At 59.4% G+C, this 26,108-nt stretch overlaps 2 protein-coding genes across 2 annotated transcripts in view; one reads left to right on the top strand and one right to left on the bottom strand.

The window, feature by feature from the left end:
- On the top strand, positions 1–8,164 carry LFNG (LFNG O-fucosylpeptide 3-beta-N-acetylglucosaminyltransferase; the record flags this gene model as incomplete). The annotated part of the gene is made up of 8 exons (XM_008566753.1): positions 1–156; positions 4,768–4,816; positions 5,258–5,357; positions 5,469–5,622; positions 5,732–5,817; positions 6,325–6,490; positions 6,646–6,731; positions 6,943–8,164. Coding segments are annotated over 8 exons (864 nt in total), but the record flags the coding sequence as incomplete, so codon positions are not given.
- Positions 8,165–16,197: 8,033 nt separating this feature from the next.
- The window catches only part of TTYH3 (tweety family member 3), a 32,502-nt gene continuing 22,591 nt past the window's right edge, over positions 16,198–26,108 (bottom strand). The window contains exons 9-15 of the mRNA XM_008566752.1: positions 25,457–25,512; positions 24,596–24,688; positions 22,572–22,664; positions 22,127–22,263; positions 20,302–20,475; positions 19,670–19,745; positions 16,198–16,906 (exon numbers count right to left, since the gene is read on the bottom strand). Coding sequence (XP_008564974.1) covers positions 16,832–16,906; positions 19,670–19,745; positions 20,302–20,475; positions 22,127–22,263; positions 22,572–22,664; positions 24,596–24,688; positions 25,457–25,512 — 704 coding nt within the window. The 3' untranslated portion in view covers positions 16,198–16,831. The remainder of the gene's footprint in view (positions 16,907–19,669; positions 19,746–20,301; positions 20,476–22,126; positions 22,264–22,571; positions 22,665–24,595; positions 24,689–25,456; positions 25,513–26,108) is intronic.

Genomic DNA, 26,108 nt, shown 5'->3' with positions numbered 1-26,108 from the left:
GGGGGCGCCTCCCGCCCCGCCGACGGCCACCCGCGGCCTCCGGCCGAGCCGCTTGCGCCCGGAGACGTCTTTATCGCAGTCAAGACCACCAAAAAGTTTCACCGTGCGCGCCTTGACCTGCTACTCGAAACCTGGATTTCGCGCCACAAGGAGATGGTGAGCCCCCGCGGCCTGGGCGGGCTGATGGGGTAGGGACGCACCGTCTTATCCAGCTGGTGACAGTATCTAATGGGGGTCAGGCTGCATCCCTGTCCAGCCACTGGGACTATCTGCGGGGGCGGTGACACCAGTCCATCCCCTTCAAGCCCAGTTTGCCTGCTGGGGACAACTCTCCCCATAGAGATGTGTAAGTCCCTGAGGGGGACCTCATCCCCTGCCAAGCTCCAGAGCCCTGGATGGCTCCACTGACCCTACAACAATATCCAATGCTTGGGGTTGGTGCCTTGCGATGCTTCTTGCCCCCCAAACATTGGAGCGCGCTAGTGGGGCGTCGTTGTCCCCAAACCTCCCCAAGAAGATTCTGCATGGGCCCATTGTGGGGCATCCACCCTGGGCTCAGACCCCTCCCTGGGGAGGAAGCTCTTCCCTAAGAGGTGAAGTGAGGGGTTAGGGCCCCTGGGCACAGGGCTGGTCCCCTTCCTCTTCCCAGTTTGCTAAGGTATTGGGGACAATTCACTGCTGGTTGGTGAGCCTTGGGGAAGTACCTCTCAAAAGAAAGAGAGCGCTGGGTTTCGGGGTCTGTGCAGAGACCCTCTCCCCACAGCACAGGAGCCTCTAAGGCCTGGAACCTTGTTCTTAGTCAACCCCAGTTAAGCATCAACTTCTTATGCACACATAATAAAGCCCCCCCATTTCAAAAATCTTCCTCGAGGCTACATCGGGGCGGTTGGGTTGGGGTGAGACGAGGGCAGACTGTAGGCTCTGAAAGGGGAGTGGGGGGACATTCCTAGGCTGGGAGGTTCAGGGCATTTCAAAAATCTTCCTCGAGGCTACATCGGGGCGGTTGGGTTGGGGTGAGACAAGGGCAGACTGTAGGCTCTGAAAGGGGAGTGGGGGGACATTCCTAGGCTGGGAGGTTCAGGGATACTTGGTGTGAGGGTGGGGGCTTAGAGTAGATCCCACACCCCTTCCACCCTGTGCAAATTCTGGAGACCCAGGGCCTTCTGGTTTCACTGAGCCCTGTTAAGGGGTAGTGCGGGGGTTGAGGGACAGGGTCCTAGTGAGGTCATGGTGGGGGCCAGGGTGGCAGGGTCCTATCTGGTCCTGGCGTGGGTAGGGGGCCCTGGGAGCCCCATGGCAGCCTCCTGGGAACGCGGCGTCCCTTTCCCAGGGGCTCAGCGGGCCAGTAGGAGGGGGCTGCGGGGGCCATGGGTTTTGTTTAGCGGCTGGGCCGTTAGGATTCCCAGCACTGGGCGGCTCTCACGCCAGCCCCTTGGGCAAGGTAACAAAGCCCCTTTCTCCAGCCGAGAAAGGCGTCGGGTCTCTTGTGTGCAGCTATGCGCTCCATGGGAACCGCCACTGGCGCGCTGGCCACTCAGGTTGCCTGGTGATGAGGGGGCCTATGCCCCCCCGTCCCTGACTGACAGCTCTTGTGGGACACCATCCCTGAGCCAGGCACCCCTTCTAGTACTCGGCCTTCCTGCTGTGTGACCTAGGGCAGCGCTCAGCCCCATCTGGGCTGCCACCAGCTCTGAGCCCCTCTCATTTTGCAATTTTGGGACTTTTTCTAGCACAGGGGATGTAGTCAGAGGGTCTCAGGTACCAGTCCCAGCTGAGATGGGTGTTCTTGGGCAAGACTTAGGGTCTCTCTGACTCTCACTCTTCTCATCTCTGAAATGGAGAAACATCGCCCTTCCTGTGCGTGTTGTAAAAGAGAACTGGCAAAACCTAGAGGCATAGGGGTGAACACAGCAGGCGCTCAAAGTTGGAGAGGAGGCCATTATTCCACTGGGCCCTGAGGCCCCTGTTGAAGGATCATGAATTGTTTTATTTTCCAGCTCACCCCACCCAGGAGAGGCTGGCTGCCCCCAGCATCAGTTCAAGTGTATAAAGCGAGCAAGAGCCCCTCTTGTGGTGTGTTGTGGGCAGGGGTCCTTGAAACTCACAGCAGAAGGCCCACTTTCCCAGCCCTGTGCAGGGTGACTCAGACCCAGTCTGATGGGGGAGACATGGGGAGGTCAGGGCTGTGTTGGGGGAAACCCAGAGAGGCTGTGTGAGCCAAGAGTGGGCATCTGACCCACATATGGGTGGGAGGGAAGACTTCCTGGAAGAGGTACCATTTGAGCTAGACTGAGAAAGTAAGAAAATGCCCAGAAAGGGCAATCTGGGCATCGTGAGCACAAGCATGGGGGTTGTGCAAGAAACTTCCAGCAATTGGAGTAGCGGCTGGGGGGAGGGCTGGTCAGCAGGGGCCACACCGTGACGGGCCTTGAAGTCCAGGATGAAGAGCCTGGCCTTTGGCCCACATGCTCCTCCCCCACCCCTCTCAGGAGTGGGCCAGGCTGCAGTGGCTGCCACCACAGCGGCCACAATTGTTGGGGGAGAACTTGGCATCCTGTGTTTCTTTGAATCACGGCTCCAGGAACAATGCCGCTTCCTGTGGGTGTCCCCTGCCTGCCTGGTCCAGCCCCACTGTCCTGCCACTCTTTTTCCTCCAGCCCCACTGTTGGGGAAGTTGGGGGGTGCTAGGGACCCCGGGTCCCTGGGAGATGGGCTCGGTTGATCTAGCACCATCTCTGCCCCAGGGTATGACCTGCTGCTGCCTGTACCTCTCTGGGCCTCAGTTTCCGCACTTGTACACTTGGGTGGTAATGGTGCCCACCTCCCAGGGCCGTTAGGGAGATGAAAGAAGAGAATCAGTTTCTGACACTTTGTTCTCCACACAAGTGAACTCTTGTTAACGCCCATTTTACAGAGGAGCAAACTGAGGCTCTGAGCAGTGGGTGAGGCCCATGGCCAGGCAGCCACTTTCCCCTCTTCTCCTGGTTGCTCTGTTGTGGGGAGACAGGAGGCCCGGCACCCCCACACCCCACAGCCCCGCCTTCTCAAGTGCTGTTCTCCTGGAAGCCTCCCTGCTCCTGAGCTGAACAAAGGTGACTTTAATCTCTGTAGCCTTGGGCTGGGTTTTTAGGGCACCACCAAAGCGCGGGAGAACAGGTCTCCCTTGATCTCACTAAGAAAGCATTTTCTGTTTAATCCAATGGCTGCAGCAGAATGTCTGCACAGACCAGCCCTCAGCCTCCCACAGCATTCCTGGGCTGAGATGCTGGGGGGCTGGGTGCGAGTCTGTGCGTGCGGGCGCCCTGGGGTGTCTCCTGGACTCAAGAAGGAGGGGTGCATGTGTGGAGGTGTCAATTAAGCTTGCCACATACCTTAGCTCTGGGCCTGTGATCCGAGCCCATGTGGCCAGGTCTGGGGTCAGGCTGGGCAAGGAGCTGGGGCTGCCTAGGTGAGGGTGGGCACCTTTCCTGGTGTGGGATTGGGTTTCCCAGGTCCCGGGGTATGTCCTGTGCTCCAGGACTACACACGCTGTAGCCTCCTTCAGACCTGTTTGTTCACGGAAGGAAACTGACGCCTGGTGGGAATGTGGCGTGTGTAGGGGGGTCCTACTGCTTTGCTTAGAGCATCCCCCACCCGCCCCAGGCTTTGCACTCAGCCATGCCAGGGTGTGCCGGGCGGCACGCGCTGGGCGGGCCGAGCAGAGGAAGGAACATTCCTACCCATGTGCCGACGGGCCCAGGCGGGCGCCGGCAGCTCCTGGCCCCGCCCTGTTGGCCCCCTCTTCTTCCGCAGAGTGATCCTGGCGGGGGGTGGCCCTCTGCTGGCACAGGTGGAGCCTTGCTGTGGCCTTGGGCGAAGCCGTCTGTGAGCCTGGGTTTCCTTGCCTGAGCAGCAGGAGGGGTGCTGGGCTGCATGGGTGCTGGGGGTCCTGATCCATGGGCTGGGGACCACACCTCTGCTGACCATCAGCGACTTCACAGAACCACGGTGGCTGCTTTGGCTCAGGGTAACCTGCCTGGCTGGTCACAGTCTGGAGGGCTGCAGTGCTGGTGGCCGCACCCCTGCCTGCGGGACCTCTTGCCCAGCCCGGCCCAGTTAACCAGGCCAGCTGTATGGTAATGGGTAGCTCGGCCACTCCTGCTTAACTCGGCCGAGTTAAGGCCGGGCCTGGCGCCCCTCGCTGCATGGCCCAGGACAAAGCTGGCGGACAATGCCTAGTGATTCATCCTCCCTCCGGGCCCTTTGTCCGCCAGGGCTTGGCAGCCTCCCAGCAGAAGCCTTTGTCCCCGACCCGAGTGATTGAGACTTGGCTTCCCAAAGCCGACCTCCTCTGCTTGTCCCCCATCCCATCCCCTACCCCCTCCTGCAGCCTTGAAGCAGACCGGGCGCTGTGTCAACAAAGGTGTGCGCCCCACCAGGTGCACAGGGCGGGTGGGCGGGCAAGCCAGTTACCTGGCAGGAGGGTGGGGCATCCCATCTGGCTCGTGCCTCACAGCTGCCTGAGTGACCTTGGGCCCAGCTGTTGAGGTTGGGGAATGAGGCCCCCACCTCCTGAGGGCGTGTTTCTGCATGAGCCCGCAGCTCAACTGCCTCTCAGACTGGGCACTTGAGCCTTTAGCACATAGGGAAACTGAGACCCGGAGAAGGGTGGGGAGTAGATGACTGAGCTATAGCTGCGGCAACTCCAGGGTGCACAGTGCCCCCCTCCAGGTGGCCTGGGGTGGGGGGCACAAAGCTGGCTGCTCAAGGCTGCGTTTCTCTTTCCAGACATTTATCTTCACCGATGGGGAGGACGAAGCCCTGGCCAGGCACATGGGTGAGCCCCAGACTTGGGGAGGGAAGGAGACACAGGCCTTGATCTGGACCAAAACCCTCCCTCCCCTTCCCCCTCCACCCTGCTTGGGGCAGAGAGGTCACGGGCTGGCAGGGCTGGGAGGGCAGTTTACTCAACCGGTTTGCTCAATGTCCGCCCCACCACTCAGGGGCTCCCCGATTCTCATGCAAATGAGGCCCTTTCAGCCCCTGGGTCCCTTTGAGCCAAGCAAGCGGCAACAGGTGGCGGGTGCTGGGAAAAAGCTGCCTGAATGAGCAGGGGCGGGGCCGCCCTGCGCAAGGGGCGGACTGGGGGGGGAGGGTCTGCAGGCTCCTGCCCTGCATGAGGGGTGGGGGCGGCCGCTGCAGGGCACGCTGTGTCCCCCAGACCAGGCCTCTCTCTGAGCCAGCTCAGACTCCCTTACAGCCCCTCCTCTGCCCGCAGGCAATGTGGTCAACACTAACTGCTCCGCCGCCCACAGCCGCCAGGCTCTGTCCTGCAAGATGGCTGTGGAGTACGACCACTTCATCGAATCTGGGAGGAAGTGAGTGTTGGCCTTGGGCTGGGGTCCCCAGGGAACTACCACCATCCATGCTCATGCCCCAGCAGTCCCCTCCCCAGCAGTCCCTCCCTGATGGCCCTGCCTTGCCCTCAGGTGGTTCTGCCATGTGGACGATGATAACTACGTGAACCTGCGGGCTTTGCTGCGGCTGCTGGCCAGCTACCCGCACACACAGGACGTTTACATAGGCAAGCCCAGCCTGGACCGGCCCATCCAGGCCACCGAGCGGGTCAGCGAGAACAAGGTGGTGAGTGCTCGCCCGTGTTACACATGCCCAGAGTGGGGGAGGGGCTGAAGGCGTCCCTGCAGCGGGGACATGGAGGGTTCAGGTCGCACGTCATTCTCATCTCCCCCAGCGTCCTGTCCACTTCTGGTTTGCCACTGGTGGGGCTGGCTTCTGCATCAGCCGTGGACTGGCCCTGAAGATGAGCCCATGGGCCAGGTGAGTGCTTCTGAGGCCCGACCAGCCAGGTCACCCCAGGTGCCTTCCCTCCCCGACGGGGCTGGCTTGGTTCATCTTCTCAGCAGCTGGGTGTCCCCGGCCTCTGGTGTCGGCTGGCACTGCCCACCTCCTGCTTGCCTTTCTTTTCCCTTCCCTCTGGGTTTCAGAAGGCAGCTGTGTTTGTAGCAACTCCTCCCAAGTCTGACCTGCTAAGAGCAAGCACCAGCTTGTTTAGTACCCCAGGCACCATTGGACAGGACCCCTTCCTGTACCCAGAAACCCCCCACTCACAGAGAACCATCAAGCATGGGAGCTGGTGTAGAGGAGGGAGGGAGGGAGCTGCAGGCCTGGTCTGCAACCTGCTCCTCAGGGACATGTCCCGCCTCGTCTCTGAGCCCAGCTGCTTTGCTCTATAGGACATGCTGCCTGGGGTTGGGGGGCTCCTGCCAGCTCCCAGCAGGTGGCTCTCGCCTCTGCTCACCCTGTCTGGGCCCTTCCTTCTCACAGTGGGGGCCACTTCATGAGCACAGCCGAGCGGATCCGGCTGCCAGATGACTGCACCATCGGCTACATCGTGGAGGCCCTGCTGGGTGTGCCCCTCATTCGCAGCGGCCTCTTCCACTCCCACCTGGAGAACCTCCAGCAGGTGCCCACTTCCGAGCTCCACGAGCAGGTGCACCATCCCCAGGGGCCCGGCCAAGACTCAGACTAGCAGAGAGGAGGGAAGGGACAGATCGGAGAGAGGGGTGAAGTGTGGTGGGGTGAGGGCGGGGGGATCACTGTTTTAAATAGGGAGGTGCTTGCATCACTCTGTCCCTCTCCTGACAGGTGACCCTGAGCTATGGCATGTTTGAAAACAAGCGGAATGCCGTCCACGTGAAGGGGCCCTTCTCAGTGGAGGCTGACCCATCTAGGTGAGGAAACTGAGGCCCGGACAGGGGCTTGCACAGGGGGTTTGGAAGAACTGGAGCTGGGTATCTCTAACCAGCATTACCATCCCGAGATGGCCCCCAGAGTCCCGCTTTCTTGGGGTGAGGTAGGCCCCCCACCGGTGCTGCGGGTCTGCAAATGGGTGCTTAGCAACCCCACCCCACATAGACCAGCCCGTCCCCTTTGTCCCTACAGGTTCCGCTCCATCCACTGCCACCTGTACCCGGACACACCCTGGTGTCCCCGCACTGCCATCTTCTAGCAGCCAAGGCTAAGACCCCGTCCCTGGGCGTCCCTGGTATCCAAAGGGCCCAGGGACACCTGTTATGCTGCCCTGGCCTCGGCATTCGAGGCTCCCAGGGCTGTGCGTGTGTGTGAACTGTGTGCTCACCCAGGTAGCAGACTGCTGGGCAGTTCTGCTGTGCAAAGTGGGCAAAAGTGCCCCTGGTCTGCTTTTCCATGCTCTGGGGGTCACTGGGCTTCAGGGCCCTCGCCACAGAGGGACTTGTATGTCAGAAGTCACTCTGAGGGCAGTTCTGTTATCACTTTTGGATCTCTTTGCAGCAGGGGACTCAGGGCTGCTCTGCAGGGACGTGTAGGTACCTTTCTCTTCCTGCTGAGTACAGGCTCTGTGCTGGGGGTCCCTGCTGTGGAGTCCCCCGTACAAGGGAGCCATGCTCAGTGCAGGCGGAAGCTGGTTTGTGGGGGAGTGGCCCAAGCCCCCTCATCCTCCTGAGCTCTAGCCTGGGTGCCGTGGCTTAGAGTAACGCAGCCACTGCCCAGTTCCAGGGGCCCCATGAAACCCGCAGTGGCCATCAGCTGGTGGAACAGTGGCTTCCCTCCCAGCTCTCCTGGGTGAGGGGTCTTCCGGGCCCCCTCAGAGATCTTCCCTTTGTCTCTCCATGATCGGGTGAGTCAGAGCTGAGCGTTTTATCTCCTCTCCAAAGTAGAGAGAAAGTCGCCCACAGTGGGCGTGCCTGTAAATATTGTGACAGTATTTTTTTACTGTGCTGTTTTTTGAAAGGGGGTGGGTAAAAAGTAAGGGTGTTTTTGTTTTTTGTTTTTGGGGGGAGGGGGGAGTTCTTATTTTATCTTTTCTGTGGACCAGAAAAAGCAGAAGCCAAACTTGGGATCATCTCTGTTGTAAAAGCTCAAACGAGAATGTCTGACACTCCACGTATTTATGCGTTCCAGTATCTGGAATCTCCCATCCCTGCCCTCCCCCTACCTGGCAGTCATGTCCCGCCAGGCCCAGCCTGGCTCACCTCTCCTGTGGGGGTGTGTTTTGTGTCCTGTTTTTCTCTTTGCAAAGACATAGCTAGGAAAGTAAATGATAAGGGAGAAATTCTCAGGGAATTGAAGTGTTGTTGCTATGGTGACATCCTTTTGCTGTGAATAAAGGTGCTCTTTGCGGCAACCTGGGGTGTCCTCGTCCTGGCTGGAGCTGGGCCTGAGCTCCGGGTCCATGTGAGGTGGCTCCAGGGTGGGGCTGGGGGCACGCAGGGGAGGGAGAGGCTTGGCTTAGCTTGCACCACGTGGGGTAGATCGGTAGCAAACCCTCCAAGCCAACTATTTCAGAAGGAAACTTGGGATCAGAATGGTTACTTGCTGGTGCCTGAGGGGCATGGGCAGCCCAGGGTCAGGCTGGTCCCTGGTGGGTGGGTACTGTGCTTCCTGGAAGAAATGTCAGGGCTGCTGGGGGCTACAGGTCCCAGCCTGGGGAGCAGACTAAGGCTCTGGAGCCCCAGCCAGGGTGCCCATCCTCCCTATAGGAGGGACAGTGACTACTATGCCTGGGCCTGGGACCTCCTTACCCAGCTTCACAGCCCACAGAGTCAACATCCCTGTCTCATTTTGCAGACAGGGAAACTGAGGCTCAGAGTGGGTGCTGCCCAAGGTTGGGCAGCTGGGTCCCAGCCTCCCCATGTGCTGGTAACCTCTCATCTGTGGAATGGCTCCATGTTCTGCTCGACCTCATGGAGAGGTGGGAGGAGTCTGCAAGAGGACAGGCATACCCTAGGTGACTGCTGCCCCAGCAGGGTCTGTGACAACTGCCACCCCCCCCGCCCCCAACAGGTCCCAGGAGCCTGGGCGAGGATTCAGACACTTCTTGTTTTCTAAAGAGAGCAGCTCTGCTGTGTTTTTTCTTCCTCAAATCAAGCCTTTGAGGGTAGACTGAGTAGGGGAGGGGCCACTCCAGCCTCCAGCCGGGGAATTCCCTCCCCATCACCCATCCTGGCGGGCTTGGGGCAGCCCTCGCTTCCTCTTCTTCCTACCCAGCCCCCAGCACCTCCCCGGGGCTTGCAAGGCAGGGCTGTCTCTGCCCTCTGCAGGTACCTGCTCTGGCCTGACCCTTCCCCCACCTGGGGCTCCAGGTTTCCCCTTCCCACTGCCTTTGCACCCCTCACTCTGCTCCGTGTAGCCTCTACCCTGCCAGGCACACACTCACGTGCTCAGTGCCCGCAAACAGAAGCCTGGGGAGGGCCCCCTTCCTCACAGCCCTTGCTGGTGGCTGCCCTGGCCTGGGGGGCGACTGGCAGGCCCTGACCCCACTTTGACTTTGGACGGGCCTGAGTCAGAGTGTGGTTTCCAGGGGCCTGGGAACAGCTGCCCCAGGGAGTGTGGGCAGTGACCAGGACCATGGGAGGCAAAGAGGACCCCTCGCTGTCACATGGCCTGACCCCTGTCTGGTGGACAGTCCCACACTTGGCACCCACCGTGTGCCGGGCCGGATGGAGGTGGTGGCCACTTTCTCGTGGGGTGGTGCAGGACCCACCATCTTCTGGACAAGGAAGCTGAAACTTGGTGGTGGGGGGGAGGGGAGTGGGGGGGCCAGTCACAGCGGAACAGGCTGCAGGTGGGGACCATGGGCCTCCTTCCTGCCCGGGTGAGTCAGAGGCTCGGTGCCTTCTGTCCTGGCCCTCAATACCACCTCCTGCAGCTGCCCTCACCACAGAGCTGGCAGGGACGGGACAGAGGTGTGGCTGGTGCCAGTGCTCGGGCAGCCCTGTGGATGTAGATGCACAACTGTGCTGCCCCACCTGGGGCAGGTGGAGTCCTCGTCAGCGTCGGAACCATCAGAGATCATAGCTGGTCTGAAATTTCCAGTCGGGGGGCAGGGGGTGGCGGGGGTTGCTGAGCAGGGAGGCCAGAGCAGAGGAGCAAGGAGCAGGGTGGGGAGAAGCTCTGCCCCTTCTAGAGCCTCAGTCTCTCCATCTGGGAAATGGGGATAAACATAAATGCAGCCCAGTCTCTGATGCCCTGGGCCTGGGAGGGGTCATGTGGGAAGCACAGGCCAGCAGCATCGTGCCCCCCTCCTTTTCCAAGGAAGGCGAGGGAGGGAAGTTTCTGCCTCCTCAAAAGGGGAAGTCAGTCCAGCAGGAGTCTCCGTGGAATGGGGCGGCCTGATTTCTTTCACCTGCCCCCTTCAGAGGTGTGAGGAATGTGAGTCACCCAGGCAGGAGAGGTGAACTCATTTCTCTCCCAGGTACATTCTGGGGATGGCTGTGCCCTGCCCACTGGTGGCATCATCTCCCCCAGCCCACAGACAGGGCGAGGGGCCACTCAGAAAGGGTCCTGGCTGGCCCCAGGGGCTTCACATTTCCCCGCCTGGCCCAGCCAGGCACCCCCCTCGCCCAACTGCTCATCATCCGTGGGGCTTTCAGAAGTAAAAAGTAAAACCACAACCCCCAGGCTGCTGGGTGCTCTGCGAGGGGGGCAGAACTTAGCTCCCGCCCCTGGCTTCCGTTCTGCCAGGCGGGTGCCTGGGTAGCCAGCCAGGCCGAGGGCTGCCAGGGTGGGGCCCCTCCCTGCTCGGTTTAGACAAACTTCCCCTTGACTGGGGTCATCAGGGCTGACTTCCTGGAAGAGGCACCTCTGAGCTGGAACTGGAAGGCTTTGTAAAGATGAAGTGGGGTATCTGGATGGTCGACGGGACCCTCCAGACTAAAATAGGAGTGGGACGCCTGACCCACCTTAGTGGAGGGGGGGGTGGGGGGGATGACACCCAGCCCCTAGGGATTTGGTTGGCAGGAGATGGAGTGGAGAGAGAAGGGGCATTCCAGGTCTTGACACAGCCAAGGAAAAGGTTCAGAGGTGGGACCAGTCAGGAGTCCTGTAAAGCTGGGAGGTAGGTTGGGAGCTGGACCCCCCCACCCCCACACCCAACCACGAGCAGGCAACCAGGGTTTCCACAAGGCTCTGAGGTGCCAGAGGCCAGACCCTGCTGGGTGGTTTCAGCCAGTCCTGCTTTCTCCAGGCCTGGGGTTGGAGGGGAGGTGGAGGGGGGTGGGGGGCACCAGGGCCAGACCTGCCTTTTTGTCTGTCAGACCAGTTGGGCAGCTCTGCTGCTCCCAGGCCCATCTGCCCACCCCAGCCTCACTTTCTGAGCCTAGGTCTGGACACACGAGAAGGCACTTGGTACATCCTAGGAGGGACCCAGGGACCTGCCTTGTCTTGGCCCCTGGAGGTTGCCGAAATGATGTCACTATGGAGTTTGGGGGCTCAGAGCTGTGGCTGCTCCCCCATGCGCCCCCTACCGCCCCTGCCCAGGCCTCTGGGACTCACCTCTTCATACAACCCACCACAGTCCTTGGGCGCCGGCTGGCGGCGACAGCTGGTGATTTCTCTCCCAATCCAAATCCTACCATTCCTGAACACTCACCAAGATGTAGTGGCAGGGGAGGGGAGCAGCCATGTGCTTCCTCTTCAAAGTTCACGGCATGAAATTTGACATCATTACCAATATCTGATCCATGCAATATGGGTCGTGGCAAGAGTCAAGCTTGAACCAACGGCCACAGGAGGCCACGGGAAGCCCCAGGAACCCCTTCTTTGGCCATCGGCGCCCCAGTTCTGGCACGTGGCTCCTCAGCTGCAGGGTGCCAGCAACCTCAGCTGAGTGGCTGCTCCCCTGCTGCACTGACATGGTCATGTCACAGCTGAGCCCCACACCAGTGGCCTCTGGACACTCGCAGGAAATGCAGATTCTTGGGCACCAGCCAGGCAGGAACTCCAGAGTGCCATCTGCCTGTCTCGCCTCCTGTGAGGACTCAGCACCCCCTGCTGGGCACTGGCCGCCCACACGCCTCACGCACAGCCTGTGTTGTCTCCAGTCCCAGGGGCGCATCACCTGCTGCTGCCCTCCCGCCGTCCCTGCACACATGGGGTATCCACAGGGCCCCTCATTCCAGAGAGACTTCAGCTCCGGCTCATGGCCACTCTCTTCCATGGCTCCTGCGTCCGTTCTTGGTGACCTTGGTGTCCATGATCCTTCCCACACCCTTGGCTTCCAGTCCTCCAAACACCCGCCCTTGGGCCCCACTTGGTCACTCTCCAGGCTTCAGGCCCTCCCTGGACCACGGCGTGGCCCCGCCATCCCTGACTCTTGCATCTGCTCTGCTTCCCCTGCAGGTCTGTGCAGCTCACCCCCCCTGACATTGTTCCACCCCAGCGGACTTCCCCCTTCCTGGGGCTTGCCCTCACCTTGCTGAAATCTCAGGGTCAAGCATCCTGAGCTTGATCTCACCTTCAACTCCTGTGGCCTCTCCTGCTTCAACATCTCTGGGCCAAGCCTGTAACCGGGACCTGGTTACACCCAGCCTTCTGCCTACACTGCACTTACACCAGGCACTGAACCCAGATGGAGAAAAACCATTTCACCCCGTGTTTAGTCCACTTTGAATTCCAGATCCTGGTCCCCAGGGGCCTTTAGAGAATCCAGTCCCTGCTCATCCATCTTCTCCTTCCCCAGCCCACACCCCCTCCTGCCCAGCCTCACTCTCTGCTGAGGGCTTCCTATCTCACGAGCCCTTTTGCCATCACCCATGTACCTGCACGTGCTCACCTGCTCACCTGCTCTAGTCAAGGTTGGCAGGCCGGGCCACACTCCTGCCCGACTCAAGAGCCTTGCTCCACCGATTAAATCTCCTCCCTTTGCCCCATTTTCTTCTCTCTACCACATCAGTCCCGCTAGCCTTACCTGGATGCTGTATTTATTTTTTTTCTCCTTTTTTCGTGACCGGCAACGGGATCGCAACCCTCGGTGTCGCGCCCGCACCATGCTCAACCAGTGAGCGGACCGGTCTCTATATGGGATCCGAACCCTCAGCGGGAGTGCCACCACGCTCCCAAGCACCGCACTCTACCGAGTGTGCCACCGGGCCGGCCCATGGATGCTGTATCTTTGCATCTAAAAACACATGAGCACATGCACATGAGCACCACTTCTCCGGTCCACATCCCTCTCTTGCTATCTATTTTTTGTGTGTGTGTGTGTGTTGGCTGGTACAGGGATCTGAACCCTGCTGTTAAAACACCATGCTCTAACAAACCGAGCTAACTGACCAGCCCTATCTCACTATTTTCTGCTTTTACTATTTAAATTCCTCAAATGGACTCTCTAGATGAGCCCAATGTAATCATAAGGGTCCTTATAGGAGAGAGGAAGGAGGGTCCGGGGTCACAGCGAGGGATCTGTAGGTGCTGCGCTGCTGGCTTTGAGGATGGAGGAAGGAGGCCCTGGGCAAGGGATGTGGGTGGCCTCTAGAAGCTGGGCAGGAGCGGACTCTTTCCCAGCCTCCGGGGACCCCATCCTCCAGCGGACGTTGTTCCCTCCCCACACCCTCCACCCTGAACTCCTACTGGTCTGCTCCCATCCCCCCATCCCAGTGTTCTCCGTGTGCCCAGGGCCTACCTAGAGCCATGGACCTCAGAATTGCCCAACTCAGGAGGGAGACAAAACAACTCAGGAAAAGGGGGCTGCTTTTTAAAATTTATTTTAAAACATGAAACCCAAGCTGAATAGAAACCACAGAAATTACATGGACAAAATTTTTAATATTTGCCAAGAAAAATAAAGCCCCCAAAGAAATAAAAATCAACCCCCAAACCCAGTTTTAAAAAACAAAACCAAAAACACAGCGACGGTACATACAGCCATGGCCCTACGGAGGTTGGAGGGGGAAATGCAAAACTGGTTCAGACCTCAGTTCCCTGCTCAGATGTGAAATCACACGGGGGGATGGGGGGAGCAGGTAAGACTCAAGGGCCAGGAGGGGAAATGAACCAGGAAGTCGTCTTGACAAAATTTTATATATATACTATATATAACAAATATAAAGTGGTATGGTACACAACCATCATGGTTCAACACAAAAAAAGATCCCACACAAAAGGTCCTGGCCCCCTGCCTACCCCTGACTGGGGCCCAGGGGCTGCCAACTAACCCCCACCCCCCCGGGGCTAGGCAGAGTTGGGACCTAGGTGTGGAGAGAGATGGTGCTTGGGGCTGGAATTGCATAGTGAGATGGGGAGGGTGGGCACAGCAGGGAAAAGGTCGGGCTGCTCCCAACCAGGCCCTTCCACTACCCAAACCTTGCCACACCACACGAGGGGAGCCCATGGTGAGTGCCACCTGCAGAGAAGCCCATCAGCTCTCAGTCCCAGCTAGACCCCCCTCCTGCTGGTGTGGCCTGTCAGGGATGGGTGGGGGCTGGCTGGTGGCCCAGCCCTGTAGGGCTTTGCAGCCCCAAGGGCTCCTTCCTCCCATCCCCATGGCCTCCCTGCCCCAAACATGGTCAAGACTCCACTCCCTTGGGATGCTGCAGGGCCTAAAGGTGCAGGGTGGGGGTGGGGGTGGGGGCGGGACACAGGCAGCTGGCCCTGGCCTGCCGCCCCCAGTAGGTGTGAAGAGGTCACTGGGATGGGGGTACTCAGGAAAGTGGCACTGAAAACTCAAAATAAAAAGAACCAATTGCAGGAGCCACTCCCTCCGTCTACTGAGGTTAGGGTTTGGACCCTTTTTGGTTTTCCCCCCTTTTCCTTTCTTCAACCTCGGTGAGTAAAAAGTCACAGACGGGGCACGCACGCACGCACACGACGGTCAGGATTCCCGAGACAGCACAGGATTCACAGCCACGTCCGGGCAGTGCCCGCCTCTCATGCTATGTACATTCACCTTGCGGCAGCCTTGTGGGCCACAGGCTGCGTTTGTGCTTCTGAGCAGTCGCAGAGCGCACGGCAGGCACCTGGGTGGAGGTGCCAGTGCTTCCCTCCTGAGCCGCAGCCAGGAAAGCTCCCATGGTGGGGTCAATCCCAGTGGGGAGACTGGGCAGGTCGCTGTGGCTGGGACTCCGTGGCCCTGTGGGGGCTCAGACTGATGGCCAGGTGGGGTCTGGAGCAGACTTCCCTCCAGGAAGGTTCGGTTGTGCCCGGGGGGCTCAGACCCCAGGCCCACTGACTCCCCTCCCCATCAGACTCCCTACCCCACCCTCCTTTGGTCCCAGACACCAGCACAAAGAAAGGGTGGTCATGGAAAAGGGCAGGGTGGAGCCTTGCCCCAGGGAAGGGCTGAGGACATTTCTGGTACAGGTAGCTGCCCTGCTGCTCTAGGAGGAAGAACCATATGTCTGTAAACCGCTGGGGCCACCTCCCCTGAGGGACCCAGCCGTGGCCCCTGTTTGTGGCTGTCCAGAGGCCCTCTGGCTGCCCCTGACTTTGGCACACAGGCCAGAGCATGTATTGAGCCTCGTTGTCTTGGCTGGCTGAGCCAGGGCTGGGGCTAGAATGGGCAGAACTTCCCGGTCCTGATTTGGGGGGGGTGGCTCCACCCTCCGTGACAGGAAGCACAGCAAACATTGTACACTAAAGCCAAAAGCACCTTAGGGAAGCCTGTTCCCGCTTCACAGGTAGGGAGACTGAGGCCACAAAGGACCTCAACCCAAAGCCCATAGGATATTTGTTCTTGAGGACATGGTCCTCCTGGGGGCAGCACCTGCCCAGGGAGGGGTCTCCAGGCCCTTTGGGCTGCCTGTTGGTCTTGGCCCCTCCCCAGCAGCACCCCACGAAGAAACGGTGACTCCAGCCCCAGCTCCCAGCCAGCTGTCCTGGGCCTTGGCTCCAGCCTGGACTGCGGGTCCACTCACTGGCTCTGGGTCAGCCAGGAGCACCCATGGAAGCTGAGAGTGAGGTTAGTGGTTAGTCCCAAGAGGCGCAGCAGGGGCTAAGGGCACATTCACAGCCAGCCTGAGTCCAGCCTCCGAGGCCAGGCTCTGGGGACACTGCGCCTGTCCTGCATGGAAATGGAACCAAGAGGGGAGGAAGGGGCTTGACCCACAGCCCCAGCCTGCCTAGAGATGACAAATGTGGTTAGTGCAAAAAAACGAACCAGACGAAGCTGCCAAGTCTCGGGGTGGGGGGGTGGGGAGGGGGTTTGGCACCAAGAAGGCGGCCAGCACTGGGGGGCCGGGTGTGCAGCCTGGGCTCCACATGGCGCCTGCTGTCGTGGAGGGCTGGGTGCCTCAGGCAGGGCGGGCACTGAGGGAGAGAGCGATGCAGAGCAGGAGGCAGAGAAAGGGGGCCTCCCTGGAGGCTTCTGGCAGCTGGCAGGAGGGGCGAGCCTGTGGTCAAGTAGGCAGCATGGGTGAGAGACGGCGCTACAGACACTGCGGAGAGACGGTGTGCAGGGGCTGCGGGAGGGTCCAGGTGTGCAGAGCTGAGCATTTGAGTGTGTACCCCTCGCTCAGTGGCCAGCAGAGGCCTGGCACAGGGGGCTCCTGCCATGCCTGTGAACTGAGGAGTGATCCACAGGAGCATTGAAGGCGAGGATGGGCAGAGAGAGGCTCACAGGGAAGCAGGGCTGGAGAGGAGCGTGCAGTGGGCTGGTCAGAGGACCAGCAGGTCAACAGCCATCTGCAGAGGAAGCATGTTGGGGGCAGAGCGCCTGGCCCAGACCGAGCAGGGCCCAGTGAATCCCAGAGGGCAGAGGGACGTGGGGAGCAGGGCCTGAGCAGGGCCAGGGTGTTGGTGGCAGTGTTCCCACGTGTCTGTCCAGGTGTGTGACCAAGTTAGGGGTGCAGGCCCAGAGCCTCTGCTTCTCAACCCTGCTTGGAGCTCATGCTGGGCATCTATGCCCCCTGTGGGGAGGGGAGAGGAGGGAGCTAGTGGCCTGCAGATGCACCCAAGGCTGGTCTGGCATGGCGTGCAGAGGGTCCGGCGGGCAGCCGCGGGGTGTAAGTGGCAGTGCTGGCACGGGGAGGGGTGGGGGCGGTTGGCACATGGGGCGGGTGGCTGGCCGGTGTGCGGTCTAGTGGCCGCTGCCGCTGGAGTCAGGGCGAGGCTGGCTCGTGGCGAGGTATTTGGCTCTCATGCTGGAGGTGTACTGGAGGAAGACAAGGGGGCAGGTGGTCAGCAGGGCCCTGGAGGCATAGCTGGGGGCAGCCGGCAGCCTCCCCAGCACAATCCTTGGTTGATGAGCCAGAAGCCAACCCCTGGGGGGCAGAATGCGACAGCACAGTGGTGTGGCTGACAGAGCCCCATGGGCAAGGGGCTCAGGGAGGGGCTGGCTGGGGCTGAGGGAGGTCATGGCCCCCAGGGAGCACAGGTCTGCCCTGACTCCCAGGCTCAGGGCCAGGGGATGAGTCTCCTCTCCCGGTTACATGAGCATGTCATCCCCATACACACATCACTGGCATTTGGGCCTCGGCCAGGAAGAGCTGTGCCACCGCCCAAGAGCCAGAGCTTAAAGGCTCTAAGTACGCCCTGTACACCCAGGACCTGAAGGCCACATGCAGGCTGCCTGCCACTGCTGGGCTGAGACCCTGGGCCTCTGCCTCAGGGCCCTGTCCAGACCCCTGGGGCCAAGACGAGGCCTCCTCCGGGCAGGGGCCTCTGAAGCCAGGCCACAGCCAGGAGCCCACAGGAGTAAGGAGGCCCCAGCCTGAGGGCATCCCCTGGGTCACTCAGCCACACAGCCGCTCTACCCCCTCACCCCTGGGGAAGGAGGACCCCAAAAGCCCCCCAGACCCTCCAGGATGGAGTGATGCTGCTGCCCACTGTGGGATCCTCCCAGGTCTGAGATTCAGGAACAGAGGAGACTAGAGGGGGAGCCCCCAGCCTGCCCACCTCTGCACACAGCCTGTGCATCTTGGCCACCCTCATCCAACTGGAAGTGTGAAGGCCTCAATAGTGCACATGCATGTGTGAATGCATGTGTGTGCTTGCAGAGGAACACACAGACAAGGCATGTCTGAGGCCAGGCTATGCGCAGGCTCACGTGCCCATGGGGGGCATGGCTCATGCCATGGGTCATCAGTGGTTAAGAGGCCTGGCAGGCTGGCTGCACCCATGCCTAGGTGGGCTCCAGCAGCCCCAGGGACCCCAGGCTGGTCCTCACAGTCCCCAGATCCAGAGGAACAATGCTCCCTGGGTCTCTGGGAGCCCTCCTAGAACACTAGAAGGTTGTGAGCAGCCTGTCAGGTGGCTGTGGAAAGGGGGCAGGGGGGAAGAGTAGCGGCACCAGGGAGGCACATCATTCCATGGACATGCAGCAGGGTGGTGGTGGGGGGACAGATGATGGGATGGGGTGGTGGGCAGCAGCCTGGGCCCCTGAAGGAGCCCGAGCAAGCACCCACATGGCTGGGTGGGGACAGCAGGAGAAGCGTGCACGCTCATCGCACACACCTGTATGCACTGCCTGGCATGCAGGGCTATGCCTTGACAGCTGGACCTGATAGCCACACAGCCCGAGGCCCAGGCCACACAGGGTCTGCATAGGTGGTTTCCTTGCTGAGAGGTGATAAGAGGGGCTGGGGCCATTTGCAGCTGCTAGCAGAGTCCCCAGAGGCCAGGTGGCTGGACCGGGGGGCAGGTTAAGCCCAGAAGGGGGCTTGCTACCCCCACAGTAAGGCTGGTGGGCCCAGGGCCGGCATTAGAGGTCTCTGTAGCTGGGCTGTGCTGCCCAGAGCTGGCCGGACGGGTGCTGAGCAGGTCAGGATGGTTGGGGCCTGAGGTCAGCACTGGTGGAAAGGGGTAGTGAGCGGGAGTGGGGGCGAGGCATGGAGGTGCAGGCTGTGGCCGTGCGGGGCGGGGACTCGGGTGGGTCAGTACCTGTCACTCTGAGGGCAGCTACCACAGCGTTCGGGCACTGTCCATGGGCTTAAACTGCCAGCCCGCGTGGCTGCCAGAGTCCAGGGCAGCCAGATAGCGCTAGGAGGGCCCGGGGTGGGAGGGGTGCAGGAGAGAGAGAGAGAGAGAGGGCGGCCTCAACCCCAGGGTGCGGGACTGGCCCGAGCAGGCCGCGGGGCTGTGTGGGGACGATGATGAGACAGCAGTGTGTGACTGAGGAGCCACAGCATGGGACAGCCTCCGAGCCTCTCAGCCCCTGGACTGGGCACAGGTCCCAGGTACCCCAGGCCCAGCTCTGTGCCAGAGGACAACAGCAGCTGCCACGTGATTGGGTATTTCTAAAGCAAGATGCCTTCAGTCTCTCTGGCCCTATCCTGGTGGCCCAGCCCTCCAGGAAGCCCAACAGGCCCCTGGTCTCTCCACAAGCTCCTTCCTGGTGCACCAAAACCACCCTGTCCCCTCCCATCTGTGTCTCCTCCCAAGGTCAGAGGGAACACCAGGCCCAGGATGGAACAGCCACAGGCTGAGACGCAGGTGAACATTCAGGAAAATAATCAAGAAAGGAAAGAAGGAAGCAAGGCTGGGGCTCCTGGGAACTGGGGGGGTGGCCCCCACCACAGGTCCAGGAGGTCCAGGGGGAGGGTGGGAAGAGAGAGGTGTCAGCCCTGCCCCGGGGCCCCACCCAGTTGAGCTGGAAGAGCACATCCGGGTCCACCTGCCTGCCTTCCCAAGAAAGGGCCCCAGAGCTGACCCATCAGGCAACTGGCCCTCCAGGCTCCCCACTCTGGTCCCGGGCACCTCAAGGCCAGCCCACTCAGCCCCATCTATCGAGGCCAGGTGCCCTGTGGAGAGGCCAGGCTATGGAGAGCCACACTGGGCCCCCACCATGGGAGGCTCAGAGATGCCCCTGGAGCCCACACTGCCCACGAGAGCTGCACCAGACCACCAAGGCGGCAGAGTGGTGGCCCTCCTCTGATGCCAAGGGTCTCCCCATCCACCCTCCTGTCCCAATACTTACTGAGGGTGGTGGGGACTCGCGCCCAATGAGTGGGGTGTTCTCACAGCGGGGATTCTGGAAATTGGCGTTCTGGCTCCTGAGGTGTGAGGGGAGAGACAGGCTGTGAGTGACCGCTGACCACGGCAGTCCCAGCTTTTGTTTGAGAGAGTCCATCTTAGAGTCAGGCAAATCCTGTGCCCACCCAGCTCTGCCCAGCACCCCAGTCTTTGATCCTGACTTCCACAGGGGTGGGCACATCCTTTCTCACTGGCAGTCCCATGAACCCAGCACAGGAACAAAGGATTCAGAGTGGGCCCACAGGTTGCCCGCCTGCCCACCTTGGCCTGGCCAGAGCCCACCTCCTGTCTGGCTTCATGTCCACCACATAGCTGGGCTGCGGGGCCCTTGGCCATAGCGTCCTTGGGCCGTAGACACGGAGCCTCTGTCTGACCATGTGGCCTTCCTATGGCCCCTTGACTGGCTTTATCTGGGAGTGGGGATCACTGAATGCCAGGCCGACCCCGCCTGCAGCCCCTTCTCCTCCTGGCTAACCCCCTCTCTGCTGCCGCAGAACAGGATACTCCTCCTGCCCGTTGGGTAGCTAGCCCCTGGCTGGACTCCACTCTAAGCCCCAGGGGCTCCCCATGACTCACATGTACTCAGTGACTGGGGCATTGCTGACGGTGTGTGCCGCGGCTGGGATGCTGGTCTCACTGCCATAGCTGCTGCCGCAGCTGTACAAGCTGGGCATGTGGACACGGTAGAGGCTGTCATGCGCCTGCCGCGGCCCTGGGGCGGTCTCCTCCTCTCCATCCTCATCAGGGCCTCTGCAGGGAGGGACACCCAGCACAGGCTCACGCCCTGGCAGGAGGGAGGTAGCTACAAGACCTGCGGAGGGCCAGCTCTGGTGCTGAGACACCTGGCTGCAGTTCTGGCATGCCAGGACTGTGGACAAGTCACCTGGCTCCACACCTCAGCTCTGTCCTCTTGCAGGGGAGGGGATGCTAAGAGTGCCAGGCTCTGCACCATGGCCTGCACATGGCAGCGCAGACTGTGGTTATCAGAAGAGCACAGGGCCCCTCCTGGGGGAGCACAGAAGGCTGAGTGCCTGGAGGCTGAGCTCTTTTGGCTCTACAGGGCCTGTCTGTATTCTTGGGTGGCCTGAGCCAGGTTTTCCCCGCCCTGCTGCCCTCTGGCTTTCTGTCCTCCACTCTGCGCTAACTGCTGCAGGTTGAGGCAAGGGACTGGTGGACGGCCTGGTGGGGAGTTACCATCAACCTGGTGCCCTGCCCAGAGGGCCTCCTCGCCTTGCTCCGGGTAGTGAGCACTGCAGAAGCAGGACAGTGGTAGCTGTCGGCAGGGCGGTGACCACCAGCCAAGCCCAGGGTGGTGGGCTTCACACATAGTGGCTCATTTAGCGCTCACCTGACCTGTGTCCTCTTATAACCCCCAGTTTGCACTTAGGGAAATTGAGGCCTGGGGTGGTTAAGTTACCTGTCCAGTCACACAATATAAGGGTAGCGTCAAGATCTTAATCTAACCACATGGCTCCAGGGCTGTGTTCTTAGCCATTCCCCCACAGCTGCCATCTTTATTAACACTGCCATTCACTCTCACCACCATCACCCCCCACCATCATCACCTTCACCATCACCACCACCACCATCATCACTATCAGCAGCATCACCAACATGACATCCAACATCATCACCATCATCTCCACCATTGGCATTACAAGAGAGAATAATAGAATAGAAATCCAGGCAAAGGGGAGAAATCAGAGCTGAGCTACTTGTCACCCAAGATGGGCCATTAAGCAGCCATAGCCCAAATAGGAGGGGAGGTGAAGGGTCTGGGAGATGGGCCATGGGGGCCCCAGCAAGGGAAGGAGTCTGGCACCGCCATACACCACTCAACCAGTGCTGATGGGAGATTGAGTCAGGGGCCACCAGACCCCCCCATTCAAAGATAAGGAAGGACACAGCGGCTCCATGGGAGCTGGTTTCCATCTTGGCCAACCCACTGGAGTCCATGGCCACCTGAACTGTCCCCTGCAGACTGGACTATCCACACAGCTGGACAGCTAGCCTCTCCACCCACAGCTCTGCACACCTGCACCCTGAGGTGGGGACTGACTGCCTGCGAGGGGACATGGATGAGACATTCTGAGGCCAACCGTCGGGGTATGGGTACACAACCAGCTCTAGGGGGCAGAAGACCCCAGTTCTCCTCCCTGCCTTCTCTGGACTCATGTGATTCGAGAATGAGCATTTTGCTTCTGTGAAATGGGGATGTTCACCTGGGAGCCAGTGGCCTCAAAGATGCTGCAGAGGCCTAGAGGGTGTTACGAGGTGAGGAGGCATTTGTCCCCCACCTCTGGGGACTGGGACATGGGTGTCCAGAAGGGCATGTCCCTAAAATGTCCTACATATGCTGTGTGGCCTGGGACAAACCCAAGGCCCTCTGTGAGCCCCTCACCTCTTCTGCTGCCAGGTGTGTGGGACGCTGCAGACGATGGAACTGAACATGAGGGCTGTGATGAAGGAGAAGAGGGCCAGGTAGATGAGGCCCTCGACGCCGTCGTAGCAGAAGCCTGTCAACGCCTGCACGTAGTCCTGAGCCGGCACAGGGTGAGACGGCAGACCCACAGAGACAGGGGAGAGGCGAGACAGGCAGTGTGAGATGGGACACGTGGGCCCTTGGCCCAGCCACAGCAGCCTGCACCACCCACCACCAGGAGGTTGGACTGAGAACCCACCAGCTGTTTATGAGTCCCCATTCACCACCAGTGCCCCCCAAGCAGCTCCCCACTGTCTCCCACCCACCAAGCCGTTCCCCTCGTTCCTCTCCAGCAGCTCCCCTCTGCCCCTCTGTCCCCCACCCCCCGAGCTGTGACAACTCCACCACGGGTGCTGCCTCTCACCAGATGCAGGCTGCGGCAGTCCACCAGGGCAGTGAGGTGCTGCAGGTTCACTTCTGTGCCATTCAGCACCTCCTGGACTCGGAGCAGGGGATCCTGGGGGGTACGTATCACTCAAGGTCAATGGCTCATTTGGGCGGGGGGATCCAGGTCAGCCATATCCCCTCTTGGGAGCCCCCTAGAACTCCCTCCACCCCACAACCTGCCATAGACCCCACCCTCGACCCTGAGGTCTCAGTGCAGGTCCTGGGGAAACTGGGTCTTCAGAAGTGGTGGCCCCAGAGTCTGTGCCTTAAACTCACAGGGACTACAGAGGACACAAGGACCCACGAACACCTGTTCAATGTGGTCACCACTATGTGAAGACAGACAGTCCTCCCTTTATTGAGATGGGAGAAACAGCAGACCACCCAGTGTCTACCGACTCAGGACTTGTTCTGCTTTTAAAAATCATATTCTAAGGAATTCTAAGGAACAATTAAAGACAAGGGAAAATTCTGATAAGTGACAAAAAAGTACATAAAACTCTGTGCAAAGTGAGCCCAATCCTGTAGGGCACACGTGCTCACACGTACTTGTGTGTGTACACGTGCACATTTACAGACACCTCTGGCTCTACCTTACGCACGGAGAACTGACTGCACAGAAACACCTACGGGTTGACGGTGGTTCCTCTATATCAGAGATTGGACCCAATGCTTCCTTTTATAATGCATTTTCTAAGCACCTTCTACAATCTTGAAATGGACTTCAGGAGAATAGGACCTACTGTTATGGGCTCAATTGTGTCCCCCAATATTCATATGTTGAAGCCCTAGCCCAAGTCCCTCAGAATGTATTTGGAGACAGGGCCTGTAAAGAGGTGAGTAAGTTAAATGAGGTCACTAGGGAGGCCTTAATCTAACATGACTGGTGTCCTTATAAGAAGAGATCAGGACAAAGACATGCACAGAAGGATGACCGTGTGCAGACACAGGGAGAAGACAGCCATCTCCAAGCCAAGGAGACTGGCCTCAGGAGAAACCGGCCCTGCCGCACCTTGATCTCAGATGTCCAGCCTCCAGCACTGTGAGGACATATATGTCTGTTGTTTAAGCCGCCTTGTCTGGGGTGCTTTGTTACGGCGGCCCGAGCAAATTAATACACCTACCTACTCTCTCGATTGCAAAAAAATCAAAAGGGTGTTCTAACTGTAGCAGAAATAAAAGAAAGTAACTTTAAAGTAATGTGTGTGTGTATATGTTTTTTTTTTAAATTCTGTGTTTCTTAGAAAAGGACTTGCTACCCCAAATGGAATTTGAGAGCCACAGCTGTGTCCACAAGACACTCTCTTCTCTGTCCCCAAATCTGGGGCGGTGCACAAAGAGGCGCATCCCCACAGGTAGACCAAACACCTCCAAGGAGATGTGAGTTTTTGTCAGGAGATAGTAACATCTGTTTTAATGTGTAAATTCCCAGGGCCCAGAACACTACATGGAAAAACAATAATCCTCTCAAATTTCCAGAACGGCCCCGAGGGGGTGCGCCTCACCCCGAGAACAGATTTATTTCATTCCTTCCTCTGTTTCCCCTTTCCTCATTTTTTAAAAATACAAAGAGTTTGTATTACTTTTTAAACAAAGAACAAAATTATTTTTAAAAACTTATCAAAAATCCCCAGGGGGGCCGGCCCGTGGCTCACTCGGGAGAGTGCGGTGCTGATAACACCAAGGCCACGGGTTCGGATCCCATATACGGATGGCCGGTTCGCTCACTGGGTGAGTGTGGTGCTAACAGCACCAAGCTAAGGGTTAAGATCCCCTTACCGGTCATCTTTAAAAAAAAAAAAAAAAAAAAAATCCCCAGGGAAAAGAAATGAAGGGGGAGGGAGGGGAGAAAAAAGAAAGTGTCTCTATATGGGAGGGCGGGGACAGGAACGACCCCCACTAGGTTCCCATCAGGCCATTCTGGTGCCTTTTCCCAATGTGCCTTGAGCCGTGTTCGCACCATGAATTCCTTTCAAGCTGAGAAAAGGGGGTCCCACTTACCTTGGTGGCTGGGTGCTCCCGGGGGACGCTCCTCAGGAGCTCAGCCACGACGTCCTGCATCTCCACCAGTGCCTTGTGGCTGCCCGACAGCTTCTGCTCCACAGAGAGGCAGCTGATTCCGGTGGGGCGGTGGGGCGGAAGCCAGTCCACCTCTTCCTCTCCCCAGGATCACCTCCCCCTACCCCCTGCACTGCAGAGCAGCCCAAGAGGCACCCAGCCCGAGAGGCCATCAAGGTTCCCAGGTGGGCTGGCTGTACCAAGCCCCGCCCCACACAGGGTGCCCCTCCTGTGCTCCTCCCAGGCCACCCACACACCCAGAGACAATACACCACTGGGGTGGCAGCGGTGAGCCACATACCCTCCCCAGAAAGCAAAGCATGGCATTTTTAACCCAGAGGGCCCTCAGTCCTGGTGGAATACCAGGCAGTGGGTGAAGGGTTTGACCTGTTGATGCTGCTGGCCCCTTCAAATTCTACCACCAGGAGGCCTAAATGTTCTTCTACAGAGGGGGCTCCTCCCACACCTGCCCCAGATGAGCTTTGCCCCCAGGGGTTTCCAGGGGCAACACAAGGAGTGAAAGGAGGACCAGGGATGTGGGGAATTAAGCAGGTCACCCCAAAAGGCCTGCACCACAGTGGCAGGGTGGTAACCCCAGGGGCAGTTAGTGATATCAATAGAGTCTCTGCCCAGCTGTACCAACTGCTCCTGTGATCCCAGTATGCTGCAGACGTCTGGGCTGTGAGGACAGGCGCAGGGCCTATTGGGCTTTCCCCACACAGAAGCAAGGTGCTTCCTTCCCTCCTTCCTTCCCCCCACCCCAGCCCCTGACCCTGGCCTCTCAGGACCAGGCCAGACTCTCACCTGCTGGAAGGGGTTAGCGGTGTAGGGTGAACAGGTCAGGTAGTACTGCAGGATGTCTGCGGAGAGAGGTCAGAATGGGCTGAGCATGACAGCCCTCCCCATGTGTGTGACTGCATGTGTGTGCCTGTGTGTGTCTGCATGTGTGCGCTTACGTGTCAGTGTGTGTGCATACGTGCATGTCTGTGTGTGTGCTGCAAACGTGTGTGCATGTGTGTAGCTACGTGTGTGTTCACTTGTGTATGAGTGTGAGTGCATGTGCACATTTATGAGTGAGCTGTGGCCTTCAGGGAGACCAGGGCCAGGGCCCATACTCTTCTATTCTGAGTTGTTTCCCTGCAGTGTGCACCATCTTTGGGGAGCAAGCCTTGGACCCCTCCTCTTCTAAAACAGTGGACAGAGCAGTGGGGTGAGGAAGGAGGCAGAAAACTCCACACTGGGCAAACATCCAACCCCTCTGGGCCCATTCCTTCACAGGTCACTTGGGCAGAACAACAGTACTCAGGCTAGAGTGTCACCCCAAAGAAGAGAGGACATAGCCTACAGGTTGCAGCCTGGAGGGCCCAGGACACAGGTGGCCTGTCTGTCTAATCCACCCTAAAATATTTATTAATTCAGCATCCAAAGTTTCAATATGGGGGACATATTGATTGGG

The sequence above is a fragment of the Galeopterus variegatus genome, unplaced genomic scaffold (assembly GCF_000696425.1).
Source record: "Galeopterus variegatus unplaced genomic scaffold, G_variegatus-3.0.2 Scaffold267, whole genome shotgun sequence".
Classification (NCBI taxonomy): Eukaryota; Metazoa; Chordata; class Mammalia; order Dermoptera; family Cynocephalidae; genus Galeopterus; species Galeopterus variegatus.
Note: the sequence above shows the minus strand (reverse complement) of the source record. Positions and strands in the feature narration are given on the sequence as shown.